Below are 10,631 nucleotides of genomic sequence, written 5' to 3'. Positions count from 1 at the left end.
TGGAGCTAAACTCTGCAGGACACCGGCCCTCCAGGACCGAGTTTGGGCACCCCTGTATAAGAAAGTGTACCCCAGTATCTAAGAACTAACCTCAGTTTTCAGAGATTTTCTGCAATGACTGTTAATCAGCTGGTGTGTTGGTGGTTGGTAGTGGATGTGTGTTGTACCTGGAAAAGCTCCTGGAAGGACGGGTGTACTGTGGGATTGGGCACAAACGGCAGAGCGTAGAACGGCAGGAACTCGGTGGTCTGGCTCAGTGCCGCCCCTCTGGTCTCCAGATAGTGCTTGAAATGTGTGATCCTGCTGTCAAACTCTCCTTTATCCTGTATTACACAAACATATTTTTACATCAAAAAAGAGAGAGTTTGCATCTTGACTGAAAGCTAATACTATGCCATTCAAATACTGATTCAAGTCATGTATTCGACTGAACGAGAGGTTGGCCTGAATGTTTTAGTTTATGAGGACATCTGTTGGTCAAACAGAATACATGCATTTGTCTATTCAGTTCATTAAACAAAAAGATAATTGTATTACTATTCCCAACAGTAAAGCGCACTTACGTGACTTCCTACAGCTGATTTCAGTGGGTATATTGTAAAATGAATTTGTAAGTGGAATTCCAGTTTCTGAGCTACTGGATCAAAGTCCCGAATCTCCAGAGGAATGGTTTTAGCCCACAGCTCCGAGAATACCTTATAGTCGCCATCATTAAAAGAGCTGAGAAAATCCTCCTATAGGAAGAAACAAGATATCAAGAGGTCAATTCACTTTTCAGTTGCTTTTCATTTTTAAGTCTAAATAAATACATAAATAAAGGTTTTCTCTGATCTACATGTAAACATTTTTAAAAGGTATATATATATATGTAAATCATATAAACATCAACTAATTTCAGTAGTTTTTTTTCACGTTTCAGTCTTTTTTAATTAAATTAAAATTCACAAATACTGAGCAGTTTGGTAATGACAGAGATTTTCTTTAAAATATTTTGTTAAATATAGATTTATTAAATAGAGATTTTATTAAAATAGCTATATATTATAAATTATATATAAAATCTAAATACATTATATGTGTTGAACTATTTCTGACATTTAAACTACTACTTGTACATTGCAAATTGTACATGATTAAAACTATGATTTCTTATGAAAAAGTGCAAACGTTTTGGAATTCCAGCTAAAAGCAAAAATATAATAATAATAATAATAATAATAATAATAATAATAATAATAGATACAATTTTAAAGCCAAATAAACTTTTGTTGATATGTTTATAACAAGATTATAATAAAGCAAGCTGATCGGTTATAAAAAAACTATAACACACTGATTCTGCGATGAAAAAATTGTACATATAAATATAAAATTTATTAAAACTTAGTGGAAAAATAAAAAATAGTGGAGTGTTCCTTTAAGGATGTTCACACTGAACAAGTTTTTGCATTCCAATGAATTTTTTTTGTTTTTTTTTGGTAAACATGTTAGAAGAACACGTTTGACCACTGTTCCACGTGTTTTTGCATACAAAAAATCCATTGTCATTATTCTCAATGGTGATTCATTACTGTAACAATATTAAAAAGATTGTGTGTGTGTGAGAGAGAGTGTGTGTGTGTGTGTGTGTGTGTGTGTGAGTGTGAGAGAGAAAGAGTGTGTGTGTGTGTGAGTGTGAGAGAGAGAGTGTGTGTGTGTGAGTGTGAGAGAGAGAGAGTGTGTGTGTGTGCGCGTGTGTGTGAGAGAGAGAGAGAGTGTGTGTGTGAGTGTGAGAGAGAGAGTGTGTGTGTGTGTGTATGTGTGTGTGTGCGTGCGAGCGAGAGAGAGTGTGTGTGTGAGAGAGAGTGAGTGAGTGAGTGAGTGAGTGTGTGTGTGTGCGTGCGCGTGTGTGTGTGAGAGAGAGAGTGTGTGTGTGTGAGAGAGTGTGTGTGTGTGTGTGTGTGTGAGAGAGACAGTGTGTGTGTGAGAGAGTGTGTGTGTGTGTGCATGTGAGAGAGAGAGAGAGAGAGAGTGTGTGTGTGAGAGAGAGAGAGAGTGCGTGCGTGCGTGCGCGTGCGTGCGCGATTGTGTGTGCGTGCGTGCGTGAGAGTGAGTGAGTGAGTGAGTGTGTGTTTGTGTAGGGGAAACACTGAGCTGATCTAATAAAAACACTGCAGATTGTCACTTCATGTTCTCTATGAATAAACAAGGTCAGTCTCACGTGAACGCCGAGGGTTTTGGAGTCTCGCCGGGAGTGTGCTGCACTTCTGAGGACAGGTTTGCCTTTGCACTTGAGTTCCTTTTCAAACACTCTCGCAGTCTCTTCAAGCTCAGCAAACCTCAGATACTGCAAATCGTCACATTATTTGTCATTGTCTGTTCATATTTGTGAAATAAACAGAACAATAACAGTCATGGAACTTAGCCGACCTCGCTGATCATTGACAGCAGATCACTTTCACTTGCCAGATCCTCACCCATCTTCACAGACTTTCTGGAGCTCATTGATCCACAACCTAAATAATAATAATAATAAATACATTCATTGTAATACTGGGATACTGTGACAGAACATATCAGATCTCAGGATGATGCTGTCACTGCCAAATACTAATATTACATGTTAAAAGCATATTTAACAAAACATAACCCATCAAAACATATATTTTGCTTTACAAATAAGTCACTTGAGAGCCTTTTTTTCCATCTCGAAGGCAAAACTGGTTATGCAGAAATAAGCTAATATGTGCTGCTAAAAACACTGCGAGTATTTGTTCGTAAATAATAATGAGCTGAATAAACATTTATAACAGCTATGCATACAGTTACGTTAGCTGGCGTGCGCGTCCTCCATTGCCAGTTTGCAGGCTAACGTAAACATAATAACAGAGCTCACCTCAATAACAATACTTGCCGTGCAGCCGTCGCTGAACATATCTGGTGTGCTTTCTGTCAAATCTGTAGAGGTATACACGCTATTAAAGACGATTTCAGGAGGATAAACAGCAGCTGTTTGGCTAACTGCGACGGTAACCATGAGCGAGACGCTTTCTCCTAGCAACCGCAACGGAAACGCCGGTTGCCGGATATATGTGTCGTAATTTTTTTTGTAGTTTTACGTGAGGATAAATGTAGTCGTTTGTATTTTTTCGAACGTTAATGTTCACATGATAGTTTTAAAAGGGGAAAGTATTTGGCTTGTTTCTTTGAGTGTGAAGTTATCATAATAATCAGTGGCATGCTTTGTCATGATTTTGCGTCTTTCAAGCCTTCTAAAAGGAAGAAAGCATTTATTAATCAGTTTTATTGCTTTTTTAAAATTATTTTTGTATTATTGTATACATGGTCGTTTGTAATCGTATGTTTAAAAATTTACCCATCGTTATTATTAGGCATTAAAGCGGAATATAAAACTGTGCGTGTATATTATATGCAGGTAAAATTATAAAATGCATACAGAACATAAGCAGAAATATTTGTATTTTATTTCTTTATTTTTATTTTAACGTATTTGTATCTTTATGTATATTTTATATACGTATTATTTATATATATGTATATCTATATGTATATATTTTTATCATTTTACTTCGATGTCATTTTTACTCATTTTTAATCTTTTTTTTTTTTTTACCGCAATGCTCCACCGTAGTAAACGCGAGCCATGACCCGGATGTAGTAGTATATCACGTGGCCGGTGGTGAAGCGTATTGTTTCGCGGCATTTTTCATATTTGTGTAGAATGAGAAGAAAGTTGATGTTTTCCCCCACGGTTATTATTTCCTATTTTTAACTGGAACGATCCTGCGCGCATTATATCTGCAGAAAGTAAATCATATTTGCTGAACACGCTCATTTATAACGCAATATACTCTTTGACTTCATGATTCTCATTTGCTCTGACATGCACTGTGAGCTGTAAGGTCTTATATAGACAGGTGTGTGGCTTTTCTAATCAAGTCCAATCAGTATAATCAACCACAGCTGGACTCAAATGAAGGTGTAGAACCATCTCAAGGATGATCGGAAGAAATGGACAGCACCTGAGTTAAATATTTGAGTGTCACAGCAAAGGGTCTGAATACTTAGGATCATGTGATATTTCAGTTTTTCTTTTTTAATACATCTGCAAAAATGTCAACAATTCTGTGTTTTTCTGTCAATATGGGGTGCTGTGTGTACATTAATGAGGAAAAAAATTAACTTAAATGATTTTAGCAAATGGCTGCAATATAACAAAGAGTGAAAAATTTAAGGGGGTCTGAATACTTTCCGTACCCACTGTATTTAAAATATATTCATGTTTTAAGGTTGCTGCTAGGTGTGACCAAGAAAAGGCTCTCGGTCGTTTTATTCAAAGCCATCCTTTCCTTAATAATCGTTTTACATTTTATTAAAATAAATTCAGGAAAAACATAGGGCAAAAATCATAATTGTCGATTATTCCTTTGAAATTGAGATTATTAATTTACGATTAATTGAGTGATGTTTATACCATTGTTTGATGCAGCCGCATGCCGTATTTTTATATGAAAGTAAACAAGCTGAAAACACTAACTGAAAAACCTTTAGTGCTTCTCTATAGTATTAAGCCTCAAATGTCAAATATACATTGGATTGGTTTCTTCTTTAAATAAAAAGGTCAAAATATGAATGGTGTTATACTAAAACTAAAACAATGGAAAAACCCTTAAGAGCGTGCAGAATAACATAAGTGGACTTTGAACGATTGATTGCTGCTTTGAATGATTATGTAGTTGTGGCATCCATAATTGTAATTGCGATTTTGTGCAGCCCTAGAAAAGACGTCAGCAATTCTAAAAGTGTTGATTTTGTGATTATCAGTGTCTCGTTTTCACTGTGAAAGTGAGTCTTTCAAAATGGACCTGATCCTGGACGTGAACATCCAGATTTATCCGGTTGATCTCGGTAAGTGATAGTCGAGCTCTTCAGTCGTGGTGGTGGTGGTGTTGTGAGTTTGATATGGTCTCATAATCATGATGTTGGCTCAGGTGACAAGTTCAGACTGGTGATCGCCAGCACGCTGTTTGAGGACGGGACGCCGGATGACGGGGAATACAACCCTCAGGACGACAGACCGTCCAGGTCACACAACAAAACACACAGAACCAAAACATTAATTAGAAAGAATATGCAAAACATTCAGATGTAGAAAATGTATTTCTCTTGTGTGAGAATGACTAACTATTAATCATATTAATAATTTGCAAATACATTTATAAAAGCAAATGTCACATCCAAATAAATGCTATTTATTTATTTTAAAGATTTATGATGATAGGACAGTGTAGAGCAGATGGAAAGCGGGATCGGGAAAGGTTCATGAGCCAGGACTCGAACTCGTGACGCCTGAAGCGCAGTGGCGCTGTATATCGGCGCTAACAACAGAATAGAGCTGCACGATTGACAAAAATCATAATTGTCGATTATTCCCTTGAAATTGTAATTGCGATTATTAATTACGATTAGCACAATTTACATTGAATGATGTTTATACCACTGTTTGATGCAACTGCATGCCGTATTTTTATATGAAAATAAACGAGCTGAAAACACTCTAACTGAAAAACCTTTAGTGCTTGGTATTATAATGTTAAACTATTATTCCCTTGAAATTGTAATTGCGATTATTAATTACGATTAGCACAATTTACATTGAATGATGTTTATACCACTGTTTGATGCAACTGCATGCCGTATTTTTATATGAAAATAAACGAGCTGAAAACACTCTAACTGAAAAACCTTTAGTGCTTGGTATTATAATGTTAAACTAAAACTAGTGGTCGACCGATATATCGGCCGATATTTGGCATTTTTGCAAAGGGTCTGAATATTTAGGACCATGTGATATTTCAGTTTTTCTTTTTTAATAAATCTGCAAAAATGTCAACAATTCTGTGTTTTTCTGTCAATATGGGGTGCTGTGTGTACATTAATGAGGAAAAAAATTAACTTAAATGATTTTAGCAAATGGCTGCAATATAACAAAGAGTGAAAAATTTAAGGGGGTCTGAATACTTTCCGTACCCACTGTATTTAAAATATATTCATGTTTTAAGGTTGCTGCTAGGTGTGACCAAGAAAAGGCTCTCGGTCGTTTTATTCAAAGCCATCCTTTCCTTAATAATCGTTTTACATTTTATTAAATTAATTCAGGAAAAACATAGGGCAAAAATCATAATTGTCGATTATTCCTTTGAAATTGAGATTATTAATTTACGATTAATTGAGTGATGTTTATACCATTGTTTGATGCAGCCGCATGCCGTATTTTTATATGAAAGTAAACAAGCTGAAAACACTAACTGAAAAACCTTTAGTGCTTCTCTATAGTATTAAGCCTCAAATGTCAAATATACATTGGATTGGTTTCTTCTTTAAATAAAAAGGTCAAAATATGAATGGTGTTATACTAAAACTAAAACAATGGAAAAACCCTTAAGAGCGTGCAGAATAACATAAGTGGACTTTGAACGATTGATTGCTGCTTTGAATGATTATGTAGTTGTGGCATCCATAATTGTAATTGCGATTTTGTGCAGCCCTAGAAAAGACGTCAGCAATTCTAAAAGTGTTGATTTTGTGATTATCAGTGTCTCGTTTTCACTGTGAAAGTGAGTCTTTCAAAATGGACCTGATCCTGGACGTGAACATCCAGATTTATCCGGTTGATCTCGGTAAGTGATAGTCGAGCTCTTCAGTCGTGGTGGTGGTGGTGTTGTGAGTTTGATATGGTCTCATAATCATGATGTTGGCTCAGGTGACAAGTTCAGACTGGTGATCGCCAGCACGCTGTTTGAGGACGGGACGCCGGATGACGGGGAATACAACCCTCAGGACGACAGACCGTCCAGGTCACACAACAAAACACACAGAACCAAAACATTAATTAGAAAGAATATGCAAAACATTCAGATGTAGAAAATGTATTTCTCTTGTGTGAGAATGACTAACTATTAATCATATTAATAATTTGCAAATACATTTATAAAAGCAAATGTCACATCCAAATAAATGCTATTTATTTATTTTAAAGATTTATGATGATAGGACAGTGTAGAGCAGATGGAAAGCGGGATCGGGAAAGGTTCATGAGCCAGGACTCGAACTCGTGACGCCTGAAGCGCAGTGGCGCTGTATATCGGCGCTAACAACAGAATAGAGCTGCACGATTGACAAAAATCATAATTGTCGATTATTCCCTTGAAATTGTAATTGCGATTATTAATTACGATTAGCACAATTTACATTGAATGATGTTTATACCACTGTTTGATGCAACTGCATGCCGTATTTTTATATGAAAATAAACGAGCTGAAAACACTCTAACTGAAAAACCTTTAGTGCTTGGTATTATAATGTTAAACTAAAACTAGTGGTCGACCGATATATCGGCCGATATTTGGCATTTTTCAAATATCGGCATTGGCCGATAAGTTTTTCTGTTTGGCCGATGTGTTCGAGGCGGGACTTTTATTTTGACTGCGCTGAGAACGGCAGCGCCTGCAAACACTGTGCTCACATTCTCCTTCTTGTTCGCTGTCGTCGTTATCAGTTCTGTCCACAGATAGAAGTCTGTCTAATAATCAGATAGAACAGTTAAACAAAGGAATTAAAATGTATACAAAAATATTATAACGTTTGCTTTTATATTGTTAGTAATAGAAAGGCAAACATTATAATACTTTCTCGTTTGCCGTCAGCATTCAGCAGATACGCATTTACATCATTTAAACAAATCTTTGAATGACTAATGAACACCTAATTTCAAAAACCTTACAAACTCAGTTGGATCCAGCTGTAAGATCTTGTGAAGTGTGCATGTGACCTGCATGATTGCGTGTTCTCTGCGTGACGGTCGGTCCGTGTGAATTGAATGCGGACAGGAGGAGAGTTCAGACAAACTTTAAACTCATTATTTCAAAATGTGCTACATGCTTTTGCCCACTGCCATATTAATGTCATTTTCACTGTGTGCTGTATGTAAAAAGAGTGTTACCTTGGCTTTATTTGAAAAAATTAAATTCCCAATGCACACAAACTTTCCAGAATACTGAGTCCCTTGTTGGTTACAGTGTTTACTTCCTTTTTAATTATATTTTTTATGAAATATTTATTTATTTGTGAAAAATACTTTGTCATCTAAAGTATAAGTATGTTTATTTAACATTTATTTTTTTAAACAATTTTCAAATGATTTCAAATTTCTTAAATATTAATTAAAATAAATACAATTATATCTGCTTTATATCGGCAACCCTGCTTTCCAAGATATCGGCATCGGCTGTCAAAAAAACAATATCTGTCGACCACTAACTAAAACTAAAACAATGGAAAAACCCTTAAGATAACATGTAGAAAGAAAAAAATGCATCTTAAGCGTGCAGAATAACATAAGAGGACTTTGAACGATTAATTGCCGCTTTGAACGATTACGTAATTGTGGCATCCATAATTGTAATCGCGATTAGAAATTTGATTAATTGTGCAGCCCTATTACAGAATGCTATTTGAAAGTTATTTTATCTAAATAATTAATCGGATTATTATTTTGTTAAATTTAACCTAATTTTAAACCAATTTAGTTGTTTATTCTTTGTATTTGATTGAAAAGTGATATGTTGATGTTTTTTAAACTGTACCATTCAAAGAAATGAACACTTATTTAGCAAGAATGCATTAAATTAATTCAAACTGACAGTAATACGACAAAATATTTCTATTTCAAATAAATGCTGTTCTTTTGAACTTTCGATTCGTCGAAGAATCTTGAAAAAAATAGTCTCACAAAAATATTTAGCAGCAAACATCGATAATAAGAACCATTATTAATAACTGAAGATCATGTGACACTGAAGACTGGAGTAATGATGCTGAGAATTCAGCTTTGATCACAGAAATAAATTAGTTTAACAGATCTTCACACAGAAAACCGCTGTTTTAGATTGTAACTTCATTGCTCTTTTGCAGGGCTGATCAGTTTGATTATGTCATGTATGGAAAGGTTTATAGGATTGAAGGAGATGAAACCTCAACAGAAGCGGCCACACGACTGTGAGATTCATTCATTCATTCATTCTGACATTTTCCCCACTTTTTAGTTTTTCCTAAAAGCTTTTATAACATTTGTAAATACATGCATATAAAATGCAAACACATACAGTGGGGCAAAAAAGTATTTAGTCAGCCACCAGTTGTGCAAGTTCTCCCACTTAAAAAGATGAGAGAGGCCTGTAATTTTCATCATAGGTATACCACATTTTCGAATATAAAATTGTTTATTTTATAATATAGCAATGTGGTATAATACTTTCTAATCTAATCACTGATTTGTGCGTATGTGTGTCTACACAGATCTGCGTATGTGTCGTATGGAGGTCTGCTAATGCGACTTCAGGGAGATGCTAATAATCTGCATGGATTTGAAGTGGACTCCAGGGTCTATCTCCTGATGAAGAAACTGGCTTTCTGATCGTGTCTCCTGTCCTGAAGGACACTCGCTTCTGAGGACTGAAAAAACATATGCATTCTTATCATCATCATCACTTTTTTCTTCTTTTTTACCTTTGAGGCTTTCCCGTTGATGAGAAACTGGTATTGCTAATAATATCTGGAAACTATGGCCCATGGTACATTACATAAAAAAAACATATGGTTACACATATATATTCAAACCATACGACTGCTCAGTTGATGAACTGTTTTCTCATTGCATCTAGTGCACTATATCGGCCAAACAAAGCCCTGGTGAATCACATTGTTGTTTTTTGCATGTTTATTTCCTTTTAAAGCATTTAGTAAATGAGAAACTGTTTAGTAGTAACAAGCTTTTGGAGGCATACAGTATCTTAAAGGAACACTCCACTATTTTTGAAAATAGGCTTATTTTCCAACTCCCCTAGAGTTAAACAGTTGATTTTTACAGTTTTCAAATCCATTCAGTCGATCTCCAGGTCTGGCGGTAGCACTTTTAGCTGTAGCTTAGCATAGATCATTGAATCTGATTAGACCGTTAGCATCTCGCTCAAAAATGAAGAGTTTCTATATTTTTCCTATTTAAAACGTGACTCTTCTGTAGTTACATCGTGTACTAAGACAGACGGAAATGAAAAGTTGTGATTTTTCTAGGCCGATATGGCTAGGAACTGTACTCTCATTTCGGCGTAATAATCAAGGAGCTTTGCTGCCGTACCATGGGTGCATAGAAAAGAAACTCTGGTCATTTTTGAGCGAGATGCTAACGGTCTAATCAGATTCAATGATCTATGCTAAGCTACAGCTAAAAGTGCTACCGCTATTTTCAAAAATAGTGGAGTGTTCCTTTAAATGTCCATGCTAGTACATCAAATGTAATTATACAGATTTTTTTTTGTTTTTACAAATAATTTAAAAAGAAAAATTAACCCATACAGTTTTTATGGGGTACACAAATTTTTCACAGCACTGAAAATAATCATTCTAAAAATGAAGGGGACAAAAAAAAGCCTTGGAAAAGAAAGAATGAATTAAAATAAATATAAAAATATGCTGTATAAAATCTATGGTGTGTGTATGTACGTGTGTATATATATATATATATATATATATATATATATACACACACACACACACACACACAAAAACACAC

At 35.3% G+C, this 10,631-nt stretch overlaps 2 protein-coding genes across 2 annotated transcripts in view; one reads left to right on the top strand and one right to left on the bottom strand.

Annotated features, from left to right (window-relative positions):
- Positions 1-3,027, bottom strand: part of armc9 (armadillo repeat containing 9) — a 37,016-nt gene extending 33,989 nt beyond the window's left edge. The window contains exons 1-5 of the mRNA XM_016256687.1: positions 2,876-3,027; positions 2,410-2,495; positions 2,201-2,326; positions 564-734; positions 168-323 (exon numbers count right to left, since the gene is read on the bottom strand). Of these exons, the coding sequence (XP_016112173.1) occupies positions 168-323; positions 564-734; positions 2,201-2,326; positions 2,410-2,484 (528 nt within the window). The 5' untranslated portion in view covers positions 2,485-2,495; positions 2,876-3,027. The remainder of the gene's footprint in view (positions 1-167; positions 324-563; positions 735-2,200; positions 2,327-2,409; positions 2,496-2,875) is intronic.
- A 3,573-nt stretch (positions 3,028-6,600) lies between these two features.
- Positions 6,601-9,913, top strand: LOC107570459 (DNA-directed RNA polymerases I, II, and III subunit RPABC3-like). Its single transcript, XM_016256692.1, has 4 exons — positions 6,601-6,680; positions 6,764-6,857; positions 8,975-9,058; positions 9,359-9,913. The coding sequence occupies exons 1-4, from the start codon at positions 6,632-6,634 to the stop codon at positions 9,474-9,476; spliced, it is 345 nt and encodes a 114-aa protein (XP_016112178.1). The 5' UTR covers positions 6,601-6,631; the 3' UTR covers positions 9,477-9,913.
- Positions 9,914-10,631: the final 718 nt, after the last annotated feature.

This window comes from Sinocyclocheilus grahami, unplaced genomic scaffold (genome assembly GCF_001515645.1).
Source record: "Sinocyclocheilus grahami isolate Dianchi unplaced genomic scaffold, SAMN03320097.WGS_v1.1 scaffold1461.1, whole genome shotgun sequence".
In the NCBI taxonomy this organism is placed as follows: Eukaryota; Metazoa; Chordata; class Actinopteri; order Cypriniformes; family Cyprinidae; genus Sinocyclocheilus; species Sinocyclocheilus grahami.
This window is presented reverse-complemented; position numbering and strand designations above follow the sequence as displayed.